Source organism: Lepidochelys olivacea, assembly GCF_965140295.1.
Source record: "Lepidochelys olivacea isolate rLepOli2 genome assembly, chromosome: 6".
Lineage (NCBI taxonomy): Eukaryota > Metazoa > Chordata > Testudines > Cheloniidae > Lepidochelys > Lepidochelys olivacea.
In genome coordinates, this window is record NC_140416.1 from 95,746,848 (window position 1) to 95,773,479 (window position 26,632).

General features: G+C 41.3%; 1 protein-coding gene across 1 annotated transcript in view; it reads right to left on the bottom strand.

Moving 5' to 3' along the window:
* Positions 1–3,528: 3,528 nt before the first annotated feature.
* The window catches only part of PTPN21 (protein tyrosine phosphatase non-receptor type 21), a 52,588-nt gene continuing 29,484 nt past the window's right edge, over positions 3,529–26,632 (bottom strand). The window contains exons 9-19 of the mRNA XM_084631735.1: positions 26,215–26,302; positions 25,336–25,415; positions 23,090–23,150; positions 22,443–22,527; positions 17,260–18,731; positions 14,044–14,181; positions 10,471–10,692; positions 8,508–8,636; positions 7,887–8,121; positions 7,301–7,461; positions 3,529–6,385 (exon numbers count right to left, since the gene is read on the bottom strand). Coding sequence (XP_084487861.1) covers positions 6,257–6,385; positions 7,301–7,461; positions 7,887–8,121; positions 8,508–8,636; positions 10,471–10,692; positions 14,044–14,181; positions 17,260–18,731; positions 22,443–22,527; positions 23,090–23,150; positions 25,336–25,415; positions 26,215–26,302 — 2,800 coding nt within the window. The 3' untranslated portion in view covers positions 3,529–6,256. The remainder of the gene's footprint in view (positions 6,386–7,300; positions 7,462–7,886; positions 8,122–8,507; positions 8,637–10,470; positions 10,693–14,043; positions 14,182–17,259; positions 18,732–22,442; positions 22,528–23,089; positions 23,151–25,335; positions 25,416–26,214; positions 26,303–26,632) is intronic.

Here is a 26,632-nt window from a genome sequence, read left to right on the forward strand (position 1 = left end):
TATATGAAAGAACTGCAGAAGTGGGCCCACGAGGCCAGATTCAGAGAGGTGAAGATAAACCATTTGACATAAGTTGCAGGTAGTTTGTAGGTTAGCAGATGTGAATTATAGTGTGCCACATCTTCAGCGATTAGTTTCCTTTGGATCAAGGCATTGTTCCTGCTAGGTGTGGTTCTGGTTGGGCAAAGACATAGTAAGCATGTTGTCTTAGGCCTGCAGTTAAGAGGAAGAGAGGGTTTTCTCTGTAGTGCTCAAACTCATTTATCATCATCATGTTCCCATTACGCCTCTGGCGTTTAGGGCAGCGACAAAGCTCCTCCACTCCTGTCTGTTTCTGGCAAGTCTTTCAATGGTTCCCCAGCTGTGCTCCAAGTTTTTCAGCTCAGCTTTCACAGCGCTTTGTCATGTTGTTTTCAGACAGCCTCATTTTCGCTTGCCTTCAGGTGTCCATCTTATTGCCACTCTGGCGATGGAATCAGTTTCCACCCGAAGCACATGGCCAATCCATCTCCAACGCCTCCTGGCAATGATGGTGCTCAGATCCTCTTGGCTGCACTGTGTAGTAGATCTTGGTTTGAATTTGTTCTGGGCCAAAAGATATGGAGGATTTTTCTGAGGCAGGTTATATAGAATGAAGATAGTTTGGACAAGTCATACTTTCTCATTCCCCAGAATTCTGCACTATAAAGTAACGTTGAAAGTACGCAGCTCTGATCAATCTTGAGTTTGGTTTTGGTTTTGTATGTTGATGATTTCCAGACTGTATGCAAGGTCCTGAAGGTGTTCCTGGCTTTATTGATTTTGCTCCGGATGTCCTGGCTTGTTCCATCATCCTGGCTGGTGGTGCTGCCCAAATATGTGAATGTTTCCATACTGGTGAGAACATAATCCTCTATCCGTGATGGTGAGGCAATAGTAAAGGTCATGATATCAGTCTTACTGCAGTTAATTTTCAGTCCAATTTGCTGGCTGAATGCGTTGAATCACGTTGTTTTTTCTTGTATATGGTGTTGGGTATGTAATAGTGTGAGATCATCTGTGATGTCCAGGTCTTCAAGGGATGAGAAGGGTGTTCATTTAATGCCTCTCGGCATGTCTTCTGTTGTACGCTGCATTACCCAGTCAATGGCAATGTTGAAGAGGATTGAAGATGTGACACACTTCTGATGTACTCCTGTTTTGACTTCAAAACTGAGCTCACTGTGATCAACACTGCATGTAATGTTGAAATAAAAGCTTTTGATGATGTTGACTATACGGAAAGGGATTCCATATGCCTGCAGAATGTCCTCTTGTGTCTGTGCCTTGTCATGGCGGGACAGCTTGCATGCTCTAATGATCCCCAGAGTCTGTGTTGGCGGGGGCTGTTTGCTCCTGGTAGGTTCAGCCATGCCGGATTGGTCTGTGGGAAAAGGTCCAGACAAAACAGACACCCTAGTCTTCCAGGTTGGGGGTTAGGCATAGAGCTAACAACCCTGGCCCATAAAAAACAAAATATGTTACAGAAACAGCGATGGAGAAATAACCATGTGTGTGTGTGATGGCTTTCAGGGAGTCAATGACCCATATGACTGCCAGTGGTAACAGCCAAAAGGAAGCCACTAGCATGAAGACTGAAGTGTTCAACACCAAGACAAAAACCAGACTTGGTTTTTGGAACGTAGGGACAATGTACGAAACAGGAAAGATAGCTCAGGTCACAGCAGAGATGAGACGCTACAGCTTACACATCCTGGGTATCAGCTAGAGCAGATGGATGGGATCAGGAAGATTAACAACAGACTCAGGAGAAACTCTGCTGTATTCTGGACGGGATGAGGGACAACACCATGAGGGTATTGTCATCCTTTTGAAGAAGGGAGTGGAGCATTCCCTGCTTGAATGGAAACCCATCAGCAGCAGACTTATGAGAGCCAGACTGAAAGGGAAGACATATCACCTTGATTCAGTGCTATGCTCTGACAAATGACAGCGATGAAGAAATAAAGGACAAATTCTACCTTACATTACAGGCGGAGTTAAAGAATACCATGCCATGACCTAACTATCATCATGGGAGACCTGAATGCCAAGGTCAGTAAGGACAACATAAACAATGACAGAGCAATGGGAAGACATGGGTGTGGCACCATGAATGAAAACGGAGAGAGGCTTGTTGGTTTCTGTATTATGAATGACCTAGTCATCAGCAGAACCCTATTTCAACATTGTGAAATTCACAAGCTGACATGGTGTTCTCCAATGGCAGAGAGAAGAACCAGATTGACCATATCACAATCAATGGAAAATGGTGACGCTCACTGATAGAGGTGAAAGTGAGAAGGGGTGCAGATGTTGGTAGCGACCACCACCTTGGGACAGCCTCCATCAAGCTAAAATTAGAAGTGTGGGCCCACCAAACAAAGGGACATAGACATTACGATATTGACAAACTAAAGGCCCCTGAAATACAGAAAGCCTTCATTCTGCAGTTGTAGATCTCCGTGAAGAGGAGGGGAATGCAGATGAGGAGAACAACAAGAAGTGGGACAAAGTAACAGCAATTTATAAACAGAGCAGTGAAGCCTGTCTAGGCTACAGGCAGAAGAGAAGGAAAGAGTGGATTACATCCAGCACATGGAACACCACAGAAACCAGACAAGCCCTGAAGAAAAAAGTTTTAGGCACAAAATCCCAGAAGCTAAAAGGACAAATACCGCGAGCAGTATAACAAGGCACACCGGGAAGTCAAACGCCTTGTGAGAACAGACAAACAGCATTATATTGATAATCTGGCAACACAAGCAGAGAATGCAGCTGCTTGTGGTGAACCAGGAACAGTCTACAAAATGATGTGGCTTATCAGTGGTAAACGTCAGACACCAACAAACACTCATCAGGGTCAAACAAGGCCACCTACTAACAACCAAAAAAGAACAAGAAATGCGCTTGTCATGACTATAGGGGGAAGAGTAGCATAAAATCCCTCCTTGGCAGCTGTACTGGATTCCCTTACCTGTAAAGGGTTAAGCAGTTCAAATAACTGAGTTGGCACCCGACCAGAAGGACGAATGAGGAAAGAAGGTACTTTCAAATCTAGGGAGGAAGGATTTGTTTGTTGTTCTGTAGTTTGTTCGCTCTCCGGACAGAGGGAGAAGCCAAGCAGGTACAATATCTCCTGAAAATATACCTGGAATAATCCATCTAAAACCACAGAAACTGTGAGTAGGGCCAGGAAATGCATTAGGTTATCTTTTGTTTTGGTTCACATTGCTAAAGCAACTGGTTGGTAGTTTATTCTCAAGCCTCCCCAGGAAAGGGAGTGAAGGGTTTGGGGGGGGATAGGGTTCCAAGTGACTCTTCCCTGAATATTATGTGTAGATCACTTGGTGGTGGCAGCAATATCAGTCGAAGGAATTAGTTCCTGAGAGAAGTTTTAACCTAAGCTGGTAAAATAGAAGCTTGGGGGTCTTTCATGTGGGTCCCCACATCTGTACCCCAGTGTGCGGGCGGGGGGGAGGGGGGCGACTGACAGCGCTGGACAGAGCATTTAAAAGAATTGCTGAACAGGGACCTACCTAAAGAGAAAGTAAATATCCAGGAGGCAAAAGATGATCTTGATATCAACACAGATATCCCAGCTAAGGAACAGATCATTCAAGCCATCAAATCCTTAAAAAATGGGAAAGCTCTTGGCAAGGGTAACTTGAATGCAGAATTGTTCAAGGTAAATCCTGAGTTAGCAGCATCTATCCTGGCCCCTCTATTTACATCAGTCTGGGAAAGGGGAAAAGTGCCAGATGAGTGGACCAATGGGTTTATTTATAGTGAAGATACCAAAGAAAGGAACTCTCAGTGATTGTAATAACTGGCGTGGTATCACACTTATCTGTGCCAAGCAAAGTATTGTGTAAGTTCATAATCCAGCATACATCAGAGGCAGTTGATCGCGTTCTCAGAAAAGAGCCAGCTGGTTTTCGGAAAGGGCGTGGATGTACAGACCAGATCATCACTTTATGAAACATAACAGAACAATGCTTAGAATGGCAACTCTACATAAAACTTATTTTTACCAAGGGCAATATGAATTGGAAAGGGCATCAAAAAAACACTACATGGCTCTTGCAATCTACCCCAAAGTAATATAATTTTTTGGAGGAATGATATTTTAACACTGTCATTTGGACCTTGTCTATCATTTTGGGAGCAGATCATTACAGAGGAAACTGAAGCAACCCTTTATTATCCTTTAATTAATAATTTCACAATTTTTTTCTTGTGAAGGGAGCTTTTAATCTCTTACACTAGGGCTTAAAGCTTCCTCACAGCTAATCAGAAGTAAATGGCACCATCCTGACAGTCATAAAAATGACTAACAAATAAATGTTAATCCCATTCCATTCTGCGGAGCAGGTTTATCTCTGGGGGAGGTACAAAATGTTTGTCTGTTTGTTCACTGACTGGTCCTCCAAAGATTTAGGGATTGAATTGACCACTAGACATCTACAAACAGAGAGAGCTCTTGAATCGAGCTGTTTTGTCACTAAATCTCAAAGCACTTTACAAAGATGGGGAAACATTATTACCCCTATTTTACAAATAGAAAAACTGAGGCACAGAGAGGTGAAGTGATCTGACTTAGGTCACACAGTGAGTTAGTGGCAGACCAGGGAACAGACCCTCTGGTCTCTTGACTTCCAGTTTCATGCCCTATCCAGTGACTATGTTGCTTCTCTTTCAGCAAAGGAGGTCACTAAAATACCCACATCTCCAACATCATCATTGTTTGAGTGTTGCTGTCTTTCTCAGATGGCCTCCTGTATATCAAACACCCTTAACTCAACAATACCATACAAGGCTAACGAAAACCTTTCTGCTGATTAACAAAATAAGCTTAGGAATTCTATGTAAATTAAGATGTTTTTAAACTTTTCTTGCTAGAGAGAGTAAAAATTAATACTGAAGTCTTTGCACTAACCACGTGCAACCAAAAATCACAGCTGTCACACTTGCACCATCATTTGCACATACTCATTCCCCATTCACCACTATGCCAACTTCCTACTTTTAAGTTCTGTTATCTCTCACTTCATCATTTCCAAAGGCTCTTCCTAAATTAACAGTTAGGTTAGTAATGGTACTTTAATCTATTAAATGATATATGGTTACAGTTTATATGCTTAGCTATATAAATGAGAGCAAAAAAAAGTGCTTAAAACATTTGCATCCACTTCGATTTCAACCAGTAAAATCAAACTGTCCTCTAAATATATGAATAATACTGAATATATACCTCCTCTTGTCCATTTTGTTACCTAAACCCTGTAGGTAACTGACCTTCTCTTGTTCATTTACTTTTACCTAAAACCGTTGACAGTAACATCTTCCCCTTGCTGATTACCTACAACTCTGTAGGTAACTGTGCCTCTCTCTTACCATTTATGCCACCTAGAAATGTGTAGGCAACAATGCCTTCTACTTGCCTATTTTATTACCTAGCACTCTGCAGGTAACAAGACTTTTCTCGTGTCGATTCTACTGCCTAGAACTCTACAGGTACCAACAGTTTCCTCTTGTAGTTTTCCCTTTTGTACAAATCTTGAAAAGTTAATTTGAGTGTCTTCATTTCTGCTCTTCTCTGAACAATTGTGCTGTTTATAAATGTATAGCTCTTTGAAGACTAAAAAAATTAAATTTGCTGAATAGAAAAATAACTGTCCTGATGTTTTTAGGTTTCTAGCAGCTGCTGGTTCTGCTAAATGAACCAGAAGAAACCAAGTCTAAATACAAAATGGAAAGTAGAGCGAGACTACTTAAGACCTTGGCATTCCAATGAGGCAGTCATGCCCCTCACCATGCAACTCTACAGATATTTTTTCCATGCTCAGGGCTAATGCTCTGTTTTTTAAAAAGCAACTTAGACTAAAAATCCGATTTCCAAAATTACCCAGTGTACTTTTGGTAAAGTTGACAGTTAATTTACCTAGAGTAACACAATCACAAGAAGGTGGGCAGGTACATCAGAAGAGCACAGTTGTTTTAGGTTAGAACCTTCCTGACATAGCTGAACACAGAAAGAAGTTAGTCCAGTCAATATCTTGCTTTGCAAAGGTTGATACCTTGCACTTGCATTTAATATCCCCACACCATGCCAAAAAGGTAACTCTGCATGAGTCATCTATTGAGGAAAACACAAGAAAGGCAAGTCTGCCTGGACAACTGCAATTCTCCTTTTATAAACTCTTGAGGTGAATAATCCCATAGAAAGTGGTGGGCGTCATATAAGCCTAGAACTTTTGAGGAACTGAATGAGAACTCCATAGACGAAAGTGTATTGACAGAGAGTCTGCACCATCATCATCCTCTGCTGCCTCAGCATGTCCAGCACTCTTGGGATGTCCAGCATCTGGAAAAAGAAAGAAGTTAACTGTTATAATGACTGGTGATTAATAAGTCTGAGGTTTGTTCTTTCAAAACAGGAGAGATGTATGATCTAAGCACAAAGTCAGTAACTCCTGAGCTCTGATCTCAGCTCAGACAATTAACCCTCAGTGGCCTCGACCAAGTCACTTAAATTGTCTGCCTCATTTTCTTTATCTGTAGAAAGGGCTTAATACTAATTTGTCTACTTCATAATGAGGCTTAATAATTTAATGCTTGGCAAGTGCTTTGAAGATGAAAATCAGTGTCAGGTGTAAATACTAAGTATCATCAGCATAGATAAAGTGCCTTAGTTTCAGTATCATCTTTCAGAGCACATTCAAAAAATGAAAAAAGCAACAAGTGCAATAGTCTATAGCTGGTCACCTTGGGTGATGGCCAGACAGGGCTAATGTCTCCTCTAAATATTTTTATTAAACTGTCACACTGTCTTCTACACAACATTAGTATTATAAATACAGATACACCCAGCAACCAGGCAAATCTAATGAAGTGCAGGGACTAGACTGAAAAAAATGCATCTGTAAAAATCAGTCATAAAGCCAAACTAGCAAGATGCTGGGTATCCTCAGCTCCCACTGAAGTCCACGGAATGTGAAGATGCCCTGCACCACACAGGCATTGATCAGCACCTTGCAGGACAAGATTCCGGAATGAATAATACATTTTAATGCACACCTAATGCACTAGCAATCACTTTTACAATATTACTAAAGGTGGTGAGCTTGTAAGGGTTCTCCCACCCTCAGCAGTAAGGATTTTCCATAGGCCACACCATAAGTGCTCAATAGCAGTACAACACTTATGATGTGGGTCACCTGAGCAATCTCCACATACATATACCAAAGCTTTTATTTCAAAACATAGGCAAGAAGATAACCTCATTGTGTTCCAAACAGGCAATCATGATCTCTGACAGTATGACCACTCCCGTTCTTCCTACACCTGCTCTGCAGTGCACCAATACAGGAGGGTTAGAGCTTTTAGGATCTGCTGTGCTGTTTGTATGGCGCCGCACTGATTGTATCTCCTCCAAGTATGCTGTCCATTCCAATAGAAAAGAAAAAGACACGTAAATACACGTATTATATCACTACCATTGTAACTAACATCAGAGAACAAACTGCAGCATTCCTGACAATGATCATTGATTTACTGAAACATTTTTAACAGCCCATCAAAGCAAAAGGAAGGATTATTTGTTTGCCTGGGTGGGCTCTTGGGGAGGTTATAGCTTAATTCTCTTTTGCTGGAGAGCTGTTAAAGTGACAGAATGCAGTGTAATTATGTTTCAATTTATATGGTTTTTAATAATTATGTACATCAGTTTAGAGGCAGACAGACACACATTTCTACAAAAACCAGCAATCCAACATCCATCACTGGTGTGAAGAAACCTTTAACATCAGTATGATCTACAACCATAGGAGGTGGTGCGGCTAATGGAGGGGATGAACACAACTTACACAGAAATCCCTTGGGATCATCTGGGCACCCGTGCTCTGGCCAGTCAGTGTACTGCAGATGCCAAACTGTTCTCTCCTGCCCTGTGAGAAGGTGTTTGATCTTCAAGCCTGTAGTTGCATAGCAGCCAGAGTCTGTCCGGAATCGTGTAGTAATCTTAAATCTCCCATAGGTGACAGTGTTGTGCCTTGAGCCAAGCCGGGGCCAGTACCTGAAGCTCTTTTCTCGCCCACCCTCCTTGGAAGCAAAGCATTGTAAACATAAGGCATAAACATGAACACACACACACCTGAACTTGCTGTAACAATCCCGACATTTCTACCCCACAATGTATCGCTAAAGGGCTTCTCCACACACAGACTCAGACTTAGTAAATGAGGAAACCATTTTTAAGGCTGAGTCTGAGTCTACACTAGAATGGTTGGCCAGTATAGCTATCTCAGGAAATTCTCCGAGTGGAGACCAGTTTATACCAGCAAAACTTCTACCAGTTCCCTGAATAAAAAACTATATTGTCAAAAGGATTTTTTTGCTAATATAAAAATATCACACAGGATCACGATCCTAACTAACGTTACTAGATCAACAAATATTTCTAGAGTAGACCTGGCCTAAGGACCTACCTCTTCTGCTGTCACCATTGCTATAATGGCAATCCCTTGTTCCCACACCATTTGCCAGAAATCCTGACATGTATTCTGCAAAGGGCCCTGTGTAGCTATATAGTCCCACTCAATGCCACTGACAGAGACCTGTAAAAAATGCAAAAGGAGAATGTTAAATTACTGGTTACCAAGAAAGTTGTTTGCAAAGTGAGCGACTTTAAAGTTTGGAGTTGAAAGTAACATTTGGGAATCAAATGAGGCCACTTGTAAACCATATAAATCTGACTCCACCTAGTATTTGCACCCTGTCGTGTTGTAGTCATCATTTATATGGTCCTTTAAAAAAGTTAAATGAACATTTAGAGGAGAAAAACAACTAGAGACATAGTATTTTAAAAACCAACTATACTGGACAACTGAGGCTACATCAACATTCTTTCATATTGGGTGAATTCTGTGCATTTAGACAAATTAGGCTTTAAAGACATTTTCTAGCCATTTCAATGCCATTATTACAGCATTAAAGTGAGTCTACACTAGTCAATGTTTTTCCTTCCAATTTTGATTCAGGAAAGTCAAAATGCTGACTTATAGCTTGTTATCAAGTATGGAAACTGTTCGATACTATGCCAGGCAGCAAAAGGCCATTAAAAAACATATAACCTTGTTTAGAGCTGCCTACAGATAAGAAGGAGATCTTAACTCTCTTTAGAAGCATTAAATCATTTAGGACTATAACCCACCTCCCTGTGGAAACATCCACTGGAAAAAGGGCAAAGGGCCCTGGCCCCTGGAAATTCTATGAAGTTCACCTTGCAAGAGGTTCCTTATAATCTTTGAGGAAAGAGGCTTGGGCGAGGGAGAGGGATTATACTGTGAAGAGCAGTTTCCCACCTGGCTCCATCTACTCCCTGTGACCAGCCAGGAAAGTTCCAGCAAGAAGGTAGCATTCCCACGGTCTGTGCTCCCAAATTCACAGAAGGAGAGGGAACAATAGGGCCCTCAATTTCAGTTCTTTAGGTTGGGTGTGTGTGTCTGTCTCTCTCTGCTGAGAATGGAGTCAGACTGGGCAACTACAATACCTGACACATATATACCATCTTTGATCTCAAAGGACCCGCATCATGGATTAAGGATTATTGCCCAGCATGTCACATCCCCAAAGCATTGATTTACCTTCTATTAATGTATGACAAATTAAAAAGAGAAAGCAACTGAATGAACAGTATATGGCAGACACCTCAGATATCTGACCATGAAGTCTCTCTTAAGGCCTAAGGGCTTGTCTACACCGAGACTTAATGCGTGGTAAGGCAGGGTTTGAATGGACAGCCCTGTAGCCTGTCACTCACTAAGTGGCTGTGTGGACCCTGTTACTATGCTCTAAAGGTTTCATTGTGTGCTGTGATGTTCTGCCGTTTCAAAACAGTGGTACGTCAAAGTGCACTACAGAACTTTTAGTGCGCGGTAACAGAGTTCACACAGTTGCTTAGTGTGTGGCAAGCTACAGTGCTGCTGCGCACTAAATCTCCATGTAGATGTGACCTAAGGAAAATCTCTCTTCCTTAAAATAGTGAATATTAAGCCAACATGAAAAGGGAAAGAGGGACAGACTGAGCACTTACCCACACTCATTTATCAGTTTTTCCAATATCAGTTCTAACACTTCTCTTAGTACAACAGTTGCAATCCCCTACACAGTTAAGAGAAAGAAAAGTCTCTCCCAGCAGCATCATGCTGCTCTGAAACTAGTACCACCAACTGAGATCTTCATCACCAAGACTCTCCTCATAACCCCTGGTGCAGTGACATTTTGAAGCGCAGAGGTCAGTGTGCTCAGTCAGTCCAGCACGTCAACTACCCTGGCAACATTTTTAGGCTATTCAGAATTATTTTAACAGAACAATAAAGAGGCTTTTGATACTACCTGCAAGGAAACTGAAGAATCCTTCTGCAAAACGTTCTTCAGTGTTAATCTTACCTTAATATGGGATGCATTGATATAGCCAGTGTTGTTTTCTTTGGTTGGGACCAGCTCCACTCTGGCATCATCATAGGGGAGGACATCCTGGAACCTGTTTCGTTCTGCATTTTCAGGGAGCCTGGCTATTGAGCACTCTCCATCTATGAGCCTTTTCTTTTGAATCCGCTCATACTCGGTAAACACCATTCCTTGTTCCAGCCGTTGTTCTAGAATTTTACACTAAAAGACAGAATAAGATGATCATACAATACCACATCCCAACTCAATTTTATTCTTAACACTTCAGTGAAAAGAATTTAATAAAAAAAATCACAAATGTCTCAATTTTTTAAAAGCCCCCTCCAACTACCACTGTTTTTACAATCACAGTAATTCATGAGTGGCCAAATCTGATGAAGTGAGCTGTAGCTCACGAAAGCTTATGCTCAAATAAATTGGTTAGTCTCTAAGGTGCCACAAGTACTCCTTTTCTTTTTGGGGTCTTTAAACTAATTTATGTTAATGGGAGTTCTGTCTAAATGAACATGGATGAAGAAAGTAAGGATATGGCACTAGGAGATGGAAATAATAAATAACATTGAAAAATTATTCCTTGATTTCTATATAGACAATCCAATTAGACATGGAAACATTTTGCCAAACAAGGTAATTAGGACAGATTCTCTACAGGTATTTGAGGCAAGGATAGATAAATTTGGATGGGGATGTGTGCAGTCCTTCCTGCTTGATGTAGCAGATTACAGTAGCTAATTTGAGAGGTATCTTCCAACTCTATTATCTGGTCAGCTTTGTTGTTCAAGTGGAAGAGAAAAGCTCTCCAGATTCAAAACAAAGTGTTTGTTAAATGAATAAATTCAGCACACTTTGCAAATACTGTTTTATCAGCCTGCAGATAAATGTTGAAAATGGCAGCAAATCCTTCCAACAAACTCCTACTACAGATGAGGTATAAGCACAAATTCCTCCTACCATGGTAATTCTATTTTTCACTATTTTCTGTATTATTTTTCATTTATGTTTCATTAATTGTTTTATTTTTATTTAAAAAGACCTGCTGAAAAAACAGCTGAAAAAACATCCCCCCCCCCCCAAGGCCAAATACTTTCTATCAGAAGAGACTTTTGGAATTTCAGCATTTTGGGGGGGATGAGGGAAACAGAAGAAGATTTAAGCTAGAGAACTGTGTGTGTCACATGAACCAGACTCTCACAGTAACATCAAAACAGCCACACAGTATGAGACAAATCAACCATCTAGTCTGGTATCCTGTCTCTAACAGTTGCCGTTACCAGATGGTACAGAGAAAAAAGTGTAAAATCTCCACAAGAATTCATACATCAGCACACTCACAGGGAAGTTTCTGACTTTGTTCTTGGTCAAGTTTTCTACTATGAAATTGACTAGCAAGGGCACAGTAGCAAGAATCTGAGCTTCAGAAATAGATGCTGAACAAACTTCTTGGTCCTCCAAAAATATCTGAAGTCCTCTGAAACTGGATTTTCTCCCATTACATAGGTCTGAATGGTTTTGTCTGTGCCCTATTTAAGTGGTAAACTTCTTGTTTGTGCAGCATCATGCACAACAGTGCTCAGTGTTATAGTGGCAACAATATCTGTTTTTTAAAGCTTTAACTATTTGCTTCAAGAATGACTCAATTCTTTCTTCTAATAGATTCCTGTGGGTGGTCCTGGGCAATTGCGCCTCTGCTGTATTGGTTCTGCTGCATACAGGTCTGCAAGGTTCTATTTTGTCACCCTCCTATTCAACATGCACTGCATACAGGGCTGCTGGGAAAGACAATACAGATGTGTGTCCTCTGCATCCACATCCCTGACTCCTTTTCATCTACCCTATCAGCGCAGCTTCCCCGTTTTCCCCCAAGTGCTTGGGAAAAACTGGGGTGTGGATAAAGTGTGCTCACTGAAGCTCAAGTCAGACCCCCCCCCGCCCCAAAAATGATGCTGATAGGTAAGAGGGAGCATGTGAAATATGGGGAAACCTGCCATCATTAATGGCTGTGTCTGTTTGGTTTCAGAGTAACAGCCGTGTTAGTCTGTATTCGCAAAAAGAAAAGGAGTACTTGTGGCACCTTAGAGACTAACCAATTTATTAGAGCATAAGCTTTCGTGAGCTACAGCTCACTTCCTCAGAAGTGTCTGTTTGCTAACTTCAGTGACAATGTGGTGTTATTGTAGGTCCCCAGCATCTGCTAGACTCCTATGGTGCGCCTATGGCTAAAAATGCCATTTTCTATCTACATTTGTCCGGAAAACTACAACACCTCTCTCCAGTGTGTGGACCATACTCAGTTATCCAAGCCTTTGAGATCCCCAGAATGGATTACTGCTATGTGCTTGACATTGGATTACCCTTGGAATGATATTGAAAGCCATTTGGAAGTTTGTAGTTGGTGCAGAATGTGGTTTCTCACTAAGGGCTCAGTCTTGCAAGGTTCTCAGTGACCTTCTCAGTGAATTGAGTTAAAGTGGAGATGAAGTTAAGCGTGCTGTGTTATGCACAGAATCAGGTCCTTAAGTGTTGGCTGAAGCATGCACTTTACACTACTTCTCCAAGGACTACACTGGCTTCCTCTATGCTCCTGGGTATAATTCAGGGTGATTACATAGGGTTCTATTGAACAATATTGTTCGGGTTCTGCCTATTTTCATCCCATATCCTCTCATGACACTTAGATTAGCCAGAGTGACCTTGCTTATGCTGCATATCATAGAATCATAGAATACAAGGGTTGGAAGGGACCTCAGGAAGTCATCTAGTCCAACCCCCTGCTCAAAGCAGGGCCAATCCCCAATTTTTGCCCCAGATCCCTATCAAGGATTGAACTCACAACCCTGGGTTTAACAGGCCAATGTTCAAACCACTGAGCTATCCCTCCCACCCTAAACAGCTAGAAGCTGGGATCAAGGCATTCTCAGCTGGATGACCCTCAACTTTAGAGCCTACTTCCCCCCACAGGTTTGAGACGGTATAAATGTGTTTATCTTCATGGCATTGTGTAAGATCCATCTTTTTTTTCCAGGGTTTTTCCTGAGGAGAAATATCAATGTGACCTGCAAAGACCTGAACCCTGAATGAATTCTAACTAGGATACTTGTTGTTAAATTTTTATTATTATTTGTTAAGCACCAACAGTAATGAGTCACAGAGAAAGTCACAGCCTCTACCATGAAGAGCATACACTCTAGACAGGGATACAGCTCAGTGGGAAATGAAGGGAAACTTTCTAATTTAAAAAACTCTGAATAGTATTTAACTACTGCCCACATGCCCAGGAGCTGGATGATAGGTGAATCTTACATATCTTAAAAAAAACAAAAAAAAACGAACAAAAACAAAAAAAAACCTTTTCATCCTTAGTCTCATAAGGCACTTTTACCAACAACTAACCAATAATTAGAAGTCTCTTTCACCGATTTGCTGTCACCTTCTAGGTCTGAATTATTTTGAGGGTGAGACATTATAGAAATTAGCACAAAACACAACGATGCAGTTAATTTTTAAGATTGCCCAGCTAAGAGAAACCAAATACTCTAGAAAACTTTAACATACCCGTTCATCATTTGTTGCTCTGGTAGGCTCTTCTTTACCCTCATCTGGCAAAGGCATTCGAGACAAGGTTAGTCCATTTAGGGCAGCTAGCTTCAGAGGCCCTATTTTTTTTGCATCAGTTCTATTCTTTTTCATACCCTGCAGAAAAATTGTAACATTCACAAAACAGATTACGATGTAGTCTTCACAGGGGTTAATCTTAATAAAGGGGACGACTGACTCCTTTTTGCAAACAGAAGACAATGCACAGCCCTTTCTCTTTGCTAACCACTATGTAAGAGATTGCAGTGGTAAAGCCACATTCTTTCCTAGGACGGGACACCAGTCTGACTTCATTCCAGATACACGTTTCTGGAACGCCACAAGAATGACAAATATTGTTCTCTCCAAGGCTAGGTCACAGTGTGATGGGCAATTTTGGGCAGTTTACAGTCCTCAATAGAATTAAAATCTCTAACAGTATGAATAAGACAGAAAAAAATACAACAATGGTATATCACACACATCAAAATGATTATGTGCATCAGACTATATAGTTTATAGGCCCAGTTTTCAGAAGTGGCCCCAGAGCGCACAATTTTATGGGTGCATTTTATAGCATTTAGATGCACAAGCATTAGACTGCAGCGGGGGGGGGGGGGGGGAAAGGAGAGCGGGTTCTTAAAATGTCAAACCAGTTAAAAAAAGCCTACAACAAATTTCAGATGCAAAAATGTGGTCAAGTCTTAGAGGCAGAGTTAAGGGCCTTTGGAAAAATCAGGGCCTGAATCTTTAATTTTGCAGTATTCGCTTACTGTTAGAGGAAAATATTAGTACAAATTCAGGGGGATTTTTGTGTTAAGAACCATTCCACCATAATCTTTTAAACACTTATTTACTAGAGAAAGCAAATGTCTCAATCCTATAGTTTATAAATTTGGCTTCTAACAAAAATAATAGACCTAAAGAATTTCTCACAGTGAAAAAAACTGAAACAGAACATGGGCACATGTGGTGTGTGAGTGAAAAATCATTACATCCAAGAGCTAAAAGGCAGTAACAGAAACAAAAAACACTGCTAATTGCCAAAGCTAAGAGAATGGGACTCTGTGCAAGAATGAATGAATGGAAACCCAATAATGAAGGACCACAATGGGAGCAAAAGACTTCATGGAAATAATGCCTCTACCAGTCTTATCAGGATATAAATGTCAGTATTAAGTCTTGAAAGGAATTAGGTTCTATCTATATTGTTTGCAGGGTTGTTGTAGCAATGTTGGTCTCAGGATGAGAGAGACATGAAGTGGATGAGGTACTGTCTTTTACTGGACCAACTTCTGTTGGTGAAAGACAAGCTTTCGAGCTCCACAGAAGTCACCCCAATAAAATATATTTCCTTACCCACCTTGTTCTAGCTATATTTTACAATAACTAAACTAAGTTACTTGCTGAATAAGACAGTATTCTATTGAACATTTCCAATGAGTAAAGGACATCTTAATTTAAAACTAAAGTGAGAGTCTCTCTCAGCAAAAGCAAACTAAATTACAAACACAGTAGAAGGAAAAAGCAGGGTAGCTTCACAAATGTCTCAAAAACATATACCATGTAAAGAGCAAAAAGAAAAGGAGTACTTGTGGCACCTTAGAGACCAGAAAACTTATGCTCAAATAAATTTGTTGGTCTCTAAGGTGCCACAAGTACTCCTTTTCTTTTTGCGGATACAGACTAACATGGCTGCTACTCTGAAACATGTAAAGAGCAAGACCCAAAACCTCAAAGATATTTAAAGGTCACATTGCAATAAATTAGGAGTTAGGTGCCTAAAAACCTTTGAGGATCTGGGCCTATGACACAAGGTGAGAGTTTAAAGCTGCCTATGAATATAAGCCTATCAACAGAAGAACCTAATTAGTTTGACTTGATGTTAGTGTAACAAGGGGGGGTGGGGGAGGAAGAGAGAAGAGACAAAGAAATTATATACAATTATAAAGTTCTTAAAGGAAATTGACTAGGATTGTGCAATTCTACTAGGTCTTTCTGCATCCAGTTCCATGCTAGAAAGCTTGATTTGGAGGGACAATGATGAGGGCTATATACGTGTCGAAGATAAATAGACTAATCCTACAGTATTTAGTTTCTGCAGGGTCAGCTGTAGCAGCTGTTAAGCAGTAAAACTAGTATGCCAGTCAGTTTCTCATTGCTGCTTTTCCCTGTGTAAAGAGCTACTTGCAGCTGCTGATAGTGACCCTGGGAAAGAAGTTAATGTAGCACAATCAATTAAAAAAATAAAAGCAAACTAAAAGTAGGGAAAACGGGGGGGGGGAGGGGAGACAGTGGCTAAAACGAAGAAAAAATTTTGTTTTTATTACAGTAGCACCCACAATGAGCTAGACACTGTACAAACACATGGAGTTATAGTCCCTGCCCTAAGAACTTGCAAACTAAACAGACTAAAAACAAAGAGGGGTCGATGTAGAAGATCACGAATTACATTGTGTGGTTCTGCACACATCTTGGAGGAGGTTTTGTGGGTGGGAGTGTCAGTTTGTGTTCCTTTCTTTCATTATTTTTTTATGGCTTGGCGAGGTAGAAGTGGGAGGGAGGGGAATGGCAAGGAAGGACTGAGTTTTTAAGGATGAAAGAATGGTTAAAAGGTAAGACAGGAAGGGAGGGAGTGCCTAAAAAAGGGAAAAACCAAGGAGTGAATACAAAGGAGGGAGGTGCTTAGTAACATCACATTAGGAGGAGAGGGAGTGTGTTAGAACACACAAGTGAACACTCAGTTAAGTCCAATGCTCAAATTACGGGAACGTCATCACAAAACTGCCAGGGGAGTGGATGTAGCTGCTCCTGCTTCAGGTGCCTGGTGAATGGTGGGGGGGAGGGACTCTAGGAACCCTGGAGCCCCCGTGGGTTATATTATATATATGAGTTATATGAGGTCTCAGAGCCAGTCCCCCGTAGCTACAGACTGAATAGAGGGTGGGGGCAGGAAGACTAGCTGAACAGACTGAGGGGGATGGAAAGACAAAATAGGGGAGAGAAAGGACAGACAAAGGAGAGAAAGCAGGAAACAGCGAAAGAGAGAGAGGGGGCGGGCAATGGAGAGGAAGGTTACTGCATTTAATTGTTATGCCTCAAAGATATTGAAAAAGCTTTTTTAAAAACACCAACAAATGGGATCAGATCTATCATCATGAACCAAGAGAAGAGAGAGAAATAATATCCACTTACACCTAAAGGGGGAAGACCTTCCACTATATTTTTCTTCCCTGACAGAAGGTCAGAGACAGGTCTCTTCTTTAGAGAATCCCTTCTCACTCTGTACCTTCCTGAAGTCGTAAGGTCAGATTCTGACATGGATGGAGTCAGCAATCCTTCACCTCTTCTCTGCACCTGGGTTTCAGCCATTAAGTGTACTGGGCTCACATCTTTTATCCTCTTTTCCGTCTCCGAAATATGTAACTTAGGCTCAAGGATATGCAAAGGGCCAGGAGGTGAAGCAACAGAACTGTAGGGGTAACTTAGTAAGGATTCATTAGGATAACCACCCATAATAGCAGAAAGCTGGGTTTGATCATCAGTGAGAGGAGTCAGAGTTGTACTAGCTTTGTTTTCTTCTTCAAATTCTTCTTCTTCCTCCTCGCTGCTGTGAATCAGCATAGTGGCATCTGAAAGAGACTTCTTATGATCACAGTTCAAACTTTCTTCTTGCTCCTTATTTTCTTCTTGCTTTGTTCTCTCCATGAAAATGCTGGGCTGTGACCCTGCCGACATGACCCTTGGAAGGGCCACATCTGCAGCAGAGGCTGACATGGTCCTCTCTTTAATTCTTATGCATTCAAAGTTGTGGGCAAGTCCAGCTATTTCAATACTGTTTCTTTTCTGTAGCTGAGCATGTCGTGCTGATGTTAAGGGCTCACTCACTTCCTGAAGGGAATGTGCAACAGGCAGGCTGTCTTCCTGAAACGTCTGAACAGAATGGTGGACTCGCCGCGTGATGAGATCTGGATTGCTGCTGCTAATGTAAAGATGTCGGGAAAGGTCTGGGGTACTGTTTGCAGGTCTTGGGTATGGGTAAGGGGGAGGAGGTCGATAGACCTGGGTCTTCATGATGTTTGGGGCTGGATACTCCTGAGCCTGAAGCTGCACATTTGTTAGCTCAGGGACACTGACTGCACCAACAACTGGACGCCGTTCAGCAGGGTATGGGTAGGGAGACTGGCTATGAAAACTGTAACTCAGGTTGAAAGGATAGTGATTAGATTGGGGGGAGGTGAAATGAGCATGTTCTCGGATTTCAGGTTGGCTGTAGACCAGAGCATCAGGCCTACTGTAGGCATATGAATTGCTGATGTTAAGATTTCTCATAGAATGACTCTGCCTGTCTGTGTGCATCATTCCTCTGTTAAGCTGTCTCATCACAGTTTCATAATCTGGTGTAGGCCGATAAGAAGGTGGTATTAGCGCACTATGTCGATGCGACGGAACATGATCAGGTCTCAGGACATCGCTCCCAGTAATGCTTGGGTTAGAGGACATGGGAGATGGCTGCAAGTAGTGCTGTGGGCTATTCAAAGAGTTTGTGCTGTGTGCACTATAGACACTCCCATTGCGGATTCTGCCAGTGTAGTCATGTGGAGTTCTATCCAAGCTAGTCTGAGAGTGGTAGTAGTATCCGTTCTGCTTGCTCACAAAAAGGTTATCTGAAAAAATAAAGGTGTTTAACAACCATTATGTTCAAACACTAAGAGTGAAATTTCTGTACTAGTCATGTTTAATCAATGATTAATTATCAAAACCTCAGCCCTTCCCCTCCATATCTTGGCTTTAACAATATATTGCTGCCAGGCAACATTTTACTTCCAAGGATTGCATTTTTAGTACTGCAAGGCTCCCAACACTGCTCCCAAATACACAATTGCTACTTCGGGATAGTATTTCTGTTTTACCTCTTGCTACCTGGTCAATTTTCTGACATGCAGAATGGATCCTGTAATATAGTCCTTTACCTGGAGACCGATTTAATTCTGATGTGATTTGTTTTCAGACACCATGACGTTAATGAGTGTTGAATCAGGACTCAGCAGTGAAACATGAGAGTTGTAAATTTGCCTTTTATCTTGAAGTCATTCAGAACTTGTTTTGCTTTGACCAAGTGGGGTTGTGATGTAACAGCCAGAGTCAGAATTCAGGCAAGGTTGATCAATAAAATGTTTCAGCCTCACTCACAAGAACCATTCAAAAGCAGGAATCTAGAAAAATCCCACCAACGAAGCAGTAACAGGCTCAGGAGCAACCACAGGATTTCAGCTCTCTAGGCCAGGGGAGACAATGCACAGTACAGAGTTATGGCACGTGAGCTCTGGGGGAAGAGGTGCACCATACCTGTACGGGCAGCCATGCTAGTCATCTAACTAACTGGATTAATTAACAGTGGCTGCAGAGGGGACTTTCCCTCATCCACCAAGCCACTCAAAGCTCTGCAGTGACTGCAACTACTGAGAATTAGGCAGAGTGCAAGCGATAGAGGAAAAGGGTAAAATAGAAAAAGTTTTGGTCCCGCTTCTGATCTTATTTCTTTATAGCTTATTTACCTGTTCTAGGCCAGCAATTTATACAGCATTACTCTTGAGATACGCCAGTGCAAGGTCTTGTCTACGGGCTTGGCTACACTTGCGAGTTAGAGTGCATTAAAGCAGCCCCGGGCGCCCTAGGTACTACCCGTCCACACTGGCAAGGCACGTAGAGCGCTTTGACTCCATGGCTAAAGCGCTCCTGGTACTCCACCTCGGCGAGAAGATTAACACTTGTTGTGCCTTAGCTGAAACGCCCAGGCGTCAGTGTGAACGAGGTGTTGCATTACTGCGCTCTGATCAGCCTCCGGAAACGTCCCATAATCCCCTTAAATCAAGTGGCCACTCTTCTCATTGTTTTGAACTCGCTGTAGGAATGCGGATATGGCCTTTGAAAGCTCTGTTTCTGACAGCCAGCTGCTTATCTGCTCCAAGGAAAAGCAACCATTACTGTGGAATGTTGTGTGAGAGTGAGAAAGAGAGGCGGGGGTCTGCTCCTATCTGAACTTACAAGACAGCATGCTGAGATGCTCCCAGGCTCCCAAAACCCACTCTCTCCCCCCCCACATACACACAACACACTCCCTGTCACACGCCACCTCACCTCCCCCCCACATTTGAAAAGCACACTGCAGCCACTTGAATGCTGGGATAGCTACCACAATGCACTGCTCTCTGTGGCCGTTGCAAGAGCTGCTAATGTGGCCACGCCAGTGTGCTTGTAGCTGTCAGTGTGGACAGATTGCAGCGCTTTCCCTACTGCTCTCTACAAAGGCTGGTTTAACTCAAAGCACTCTACATCTGCAAGTGTAGCCATGCCCTACATGAGAAAGTTGCACTAGAGTAACCTAAGATGTAAATTCAGATTGATCTAGTTAAACGAGTGCAAATTCCTGTGTAGAGACACTTATTCCAAAGAGTGGCTTTTTTCAGTTTAGCTTAATTTGACTGGGAATAGGTTTAAATTAAACCAAAATAAACTCAAACTGAAATAAAAAGAGTGTCCACATGGGAGTTTGTATTGGTTCAACTATATCAGTTGAAAAAAAAAAAAAACAGTAAGTTAAACCAGTTCAACTTGCCTACGTTGACAGGGTCTTAGTGACAGAAGAATCAGGCCCACTATATAAATGAATAATCAATACTAATGATGTGTCTATAATCAGCTGGGAGATGCGATTTCGAGTTCAGAAAGACATACATGTGCTAGCGCTGGTCGATATAGCATGCTAAAAATACAGCATGGTGGGGACAGCATGGGCAGTTGCTCAGGTCAGCTGCCCCAAGTACATTCCTAGGACCTCGGATATAGTTGTTCTCAAGTGGCTAGCCTGAGCCACACAGCTGCATTGCTACTTTTCAAGCAGAGCTAGCGTCTGTACATCTCTCTGAGCTGGGAATCACCCCTCCAGCTCAGCGAGGCACACACAGACTAGCTCTGTGTCGACAGTAAGAAATCTGCCTTACATCACCATCTCAGTAACCAGCAAAGGTAGATCTTAGTCAAACCAAAGTTTTCTGGAGACTTTGGAAAATGATTTTAAAATATGGTAGGATGTTACGGCTTACTACAGTTGGTCCTTATTACAGATTTCACTAGACATATGAAAGTAAATGATCGATGGTTTTATGTTTAATATTTATAAAGCAATGGAGCTTTTGCTCGGATGCCAAAATGCAAAACGCTGCTTCGGGCGCTTTTTGTGCATATAGCGCAAACAAAACCTGCTGCGCATCTTTGCTGACAATTGCTTTTGATTCTTCGTTCACGAGAATAAGCGTTCAATAGCAGGATTTTACTACAAATCTGGTACTCTTTACTGAACCCCTACTGTGGTATTGGAAACAATTCAACTCTGTTCTGCTTTGGAGATTACGGATATTCGTTCCCAAAACTGTCAGCGACTCCGTATTACCAATATTATTAATATTTGTACACCATAGCACTCAAAGGCCTGAATGCTGTGGATAATTAAACACAGTCCTTGCCTCAGAGAACTTAGTCTAATTAAACACAAAATGAGGGTAAGAATAAGGGAGAAGGAAAATGAGGGTACTAGTAAATCCACTGCATATTACATAGACTAGTTATGTGCACCACTTGAGAGTTCTGAATAATTTAACGATTTTACTTTTAGAAAACCAGTGTTTAAAAATTCCGTAACAAACCAGCTACAATCCCCTGGGCTCTCTCAAAGTTTGCACCCCCAGCCTATCCCAAAGATTTCTATACCTACTGCTACAGACAAGAGGTCCCTCTCTTCCTGGAGTACCTATCCCATATGGTCCTTAGAAATCCTACTCTCTCTATTGCTGTCCAGGGGCAGGGCTGGGTCCTTGGAGCAGTCGGGGAGAGAGGGTACAAAGTCCATGGATAATTTATGGAGCTTGGATATTCTTAAGGTCTAGAGGGATATGAAGGCGCTCCTGAGGCCTGCTCATTAGCTTACCTTCTGAGGGGTGTATATATCTATATATAGAGAGAGAGATAGCCATAGAAACCATAGCCAATTTAAGGTCATTCAAGAGGGATTGTGGTCTGTAATTACAATGTGCATGGTCAGTAACTAAGTATTTGCTATCCTAGCTCCCTGCCGCACCCCTATATCATTCTGTACTTAGAATAGAAACAAGTACTGCAGCAAGAGAAATAATGTGGGCCTGACTCACATTTACACTTTGGCCTCTTTACACAGCTCTAGCAGCGCCATGGGGCCTTAAAGTGAGTTGAAATGTAATGTGGTAAAATGTGATATCAAGTGGTCTGAGTGCTTACTGGTTCCCACTGTATTTAGAATTTACTTGAGAGTTAAACATTGAGAGTGACACATCATAATTTACCTTGGGATGATGTGTATGGTTCCGTGTAGTGTCCATTGTAATGTAGAGGAGGTGGTGGTTGCATCATGTAAGGCTGTGGCTTGGGCTAAGAAAGAAGATATTTTAAAAGTAGTTAAATACTACATGACTATTAAAGAGTCTTGAAGATCTTTAATACAAGGGGCTATTCTAAAAGCAAATTCAGTCAGTGTGTAACACAAAGTATCAGTTTTCAGGGCTAGCGAAGAGTAAAAGTCAACCAATGTCGTGCCTACAAACAGACGTCTAGGATTTTCTCTAGATGTAGGGGAATCTTAAATTGAAAAGAGATGCATCTAAAATACCTAAAAACAAAAAATATTTTTAGATCAGTTATTAAGAAGTTACATCCTGGTTTTCTGACGAACTAACAAGTTTCTTAATTTATTGGTCCCACCTTATTTTTCATCATTTCAGCTTATTTCACTAAATGAAAAAATATTAAGTCAAATGGAAAACTGTAAAAATTCAAATCTTAGAAGTCAGGCATATTCCTAAGAAAAGTATTCTTCTCCAGTCTTACTGACTATTAATGTAGTCACCACCATTTCTCCCCTCATGCGGAATCCTCACTCTAGTTAGCAAGAAACAAGAAGTGGCTCAAATGTAAAGCTATTTGAAAACCTTACCAGAGACATCCTGGAAGAGGACCTCCTTCTAACTGGATTCACTGTAACAGCCTGGGTTTGTCTACAAAGCAAGTCATATGATGAGCAACATTGTCAACTTAGGCCCAATCCTGTAAAGTGCTCACCACCACATTTCAGGGCACTTAACACTTCACAGGCCCTATGTTGCACAGTCCTCCCGCCAGTCCCAGAGGGAAGAGCTTTGTACAGCATATGCACAAATCACTGCTGTTGCTAGAATGAGAAGAAACACAAAAATAGGATGGAGAGGGAGAAAGACAAACACCTTGTTTATCTCACTGCCTCCTTTCCCCATGTACAGCACCCTAGCAGGGGAAGAATTCAGATTGCTCTGGCACACCAGGCTTCCCCAGAAGTGAGTGAAATGGAGGAGGACCTGAATTTCACATATGCAGTGGGCAGGGAGAAAGGTGGGATTTTCATGCTCTCACACCAAATTTCAACCCCTAGTAACCTGTAGGCTCCCTGGCCTGGATGTCTGTCTTTATAATAGTCTATAAAGGGTCCTCAATACTTACTAGGCTATTGAAATAAACAACAGCCGAATGCTCATTCTGAGTCCCTAACCAATCCAAATTTTAGATATAGCAAATACTGTAGCTATCATAAACAATGTTTTGTAGTTTGCCAAATCACTGCATGTTGGACTGTTCAGCAATGCCCATTTTCCCCACCCTATACTGTTTCTGTACCTGTCAGCGTGCAGTACAAAGACCCAAAAGACACCAGAGCAATACAAATACAGGACATGCAAAATTTCAGAAAGAAAGATTATTCTCCAGCTCACCCTTTGGGAAGAGAAGGACGAGAAAGAATTGGTAAGCGTGGAAAGGAAAGAATGAGGAAAGGTTTCTGAGAGCCTTCCACAGGTGGAGAGTCTGGGGAGTCTCTAAAGACAAGGTACGTGCAGACAAAATGGAGACAATCAACTAGCACATGGAAAAGAAAGGCACTTGTTACTAGCAGAGAGGACATTTTAACTGAACTTAGATGAGTCTGGGACAGAGGTTCTTAGTCTGGGTGTCAGCACTACCTTGCCCCTCCCTTTTGTTAAACAGGAGGATTTCTCAACTCATTGACATGGGGATCCCAGTAAGGAAAGGTTAAGAACTACTGATCGTGGGCATTTTTTTTTCCTCTTTCTTTCTTTTTTTTTTTTTTTTTTATTAAAGTGAGCTATTGTAAAGGGTGCAGAATTGACAGCCCGGAGACTGAAGTTCATTATGTAACCAGAAAACAGATACAGTTCAGACAGCAGCTACACATGCTTCTGACATGTACACTACCTCCACCAATATGCTTCATCCCTGACCAGAAGGCAACCACCATGAGGGAGGAGAGGCCAGTCTGGTCTCTATTCCAAGTCAATCCTTCAACTATTTTTGAGAGTGTCAACAAGGGTGTAATTAATATTAGTGCTTGTTGTGGTGATTTTTCTGATATGGATATTTCTCTCAGTCTTTCCTTCAACTTCAATAGGCTCTGAATCAGAGCTCAATAAGTCATTTATTGCTGGACTATGTAAAATAAATTGAATTAAATGGAAACCATGCTTATTCAGACTCACTGGACCCGATTCTCTGTCTCATACTAATGAGAATCAAGAGTAACTTGACTGAAGTAAAAAAGATTAAAAAAAAAAAAAAATCAGAATCAGGCCCTTGATTTGCAGTGTGGAGACTGGCCCATTAAATTTAATCTTCTCACTTGTATTTAATTGGTTCTGCTCTGGCGCTTACTGAGCTATGAGGAGTCTGTGGATATCGAAAGGGCCGCATAGTGTAAAACTGCCAATCCAGCATCTTCCAAGCACACTACATTCACTCCCCCACTCCTTTAAAATAACTTCAGTGTCCTATTACAAGTTCAATCAAAAGCACATTCAGAGTCCCATAGATTTCAGTATTTCACAAACACCCTGACATTCATGGCCCAAGTAGATGCATTTACAGCATTGAGATCCAGTTATTAGAAGAAGAGGACTATGTTCTCAGCTGTGACTCAGGGTTATAAAAATATTGTCCTCTATTATAAGGCTGCAACCGTTTAAGATAAATCCTTTCCATATTGTAAACTTTAGCACTGGGGATAAATAAGTGGTTGAAAGCATCAGGAGTAAACAAGGTCACTTAGTATATTCTAAACATGTTATATAACATTTAGGTTCATTATGGGAACAGAGACCTCCTCCCCCCTCCCCCAAAAAAAAACACTATTCTACTTACAGGCTACATTTATTTAGTCTGTAAAATTTGTGTCTGGCCACACACATCCTCCACACATATTTTGCTGTTTCCATGTCCTCCTGTCAAACAAAATATATATAGATATACGACAAAATATACAGGCTAAAATATACAGGCCCAACTCTTGGTCCCATGGAAGTCAGTGAAAGTTTTACCACTGACTTACACTGGAACAAGATTTGACCCCCTTCATTTTGATGTGGAAGTTTCTATATCAAAGTTTCTTAGGAACCATGTAATTTGCAGGACTAATCCAGCTGCTCAAGCATAAACACTCCACTAGATTAAAAAAAGCTGAAAATAGCAGCCTTCTGTTGAAGACAATCTTATGACTCAGAACACTGAATAACCATATATACTGTGCATATCACACTTTAAGACTATTACAATAATTATATTATTGAAGAAGGGAATAAACAAATGCTTTAAAGACTCAATTCTGCAAGGCGCTGAGCACTCTGGCCCTGACCCAGCAAAGCACTTAAACATGTACTTATCTTTAAGCATGTGAATAGTCCCATTGACTTCAAAGTCTTATTTAAACACATGCTTAAATGCTTTGCTAGTTTAGACCAGAGTGCTCAGCACTTTTGGTGTACTTACAAAAGATAAGATTTCTTAATGCCTTTTACTTTTGTATAAAAACTACTGAAGCAGCCATAGAATTCAAAAGGTTATATTTGTGCCACCCTTATAATTAAAACTTTTTAAAAATTGTAACAGCAACTAAAAAACCTCCACATATCTACAAAGTTGAAAAAAATAACATTTTGGACAAATATAGTTTGAGGGATTATCTTATTTTGTGGTTTACTTGTATAGCTTTAGACTGATAGAAATAAAAACTCACTCACTTACAGTTTGGAACTGGATGGTCTCTTCTTTATTTGCCAGTTCTAATGCAAAAAAGGACTTGTTGTGGGACATATTGGCAATGTCATGCCACCTAAGGATATATGGAGAAGACATGACAAGTAAACTCTGGATTTTCAGCATACAGAAAGTATAAATGAAAAACAAAACCTATCTTTGGGAGGGTGAGGACTAACTGAGCAATAACTCCCCCCTATCCCCAATCTGAGTCATGTGTAGCAAACTCTGCAATAGTGATTAAAGAAGCAGACTAACTTCACACCCATTAAATTATTGTTAAAAGGAAAACGGGGATGTAACTGTAGTTCTTTGGAGGACGTATAAGTGTGGGTGGTATTATTTATAATGGATAATGCTTTGCTATTCCTGCTCAACTTTGCGGTCTTTCAACTTAAATGCATTT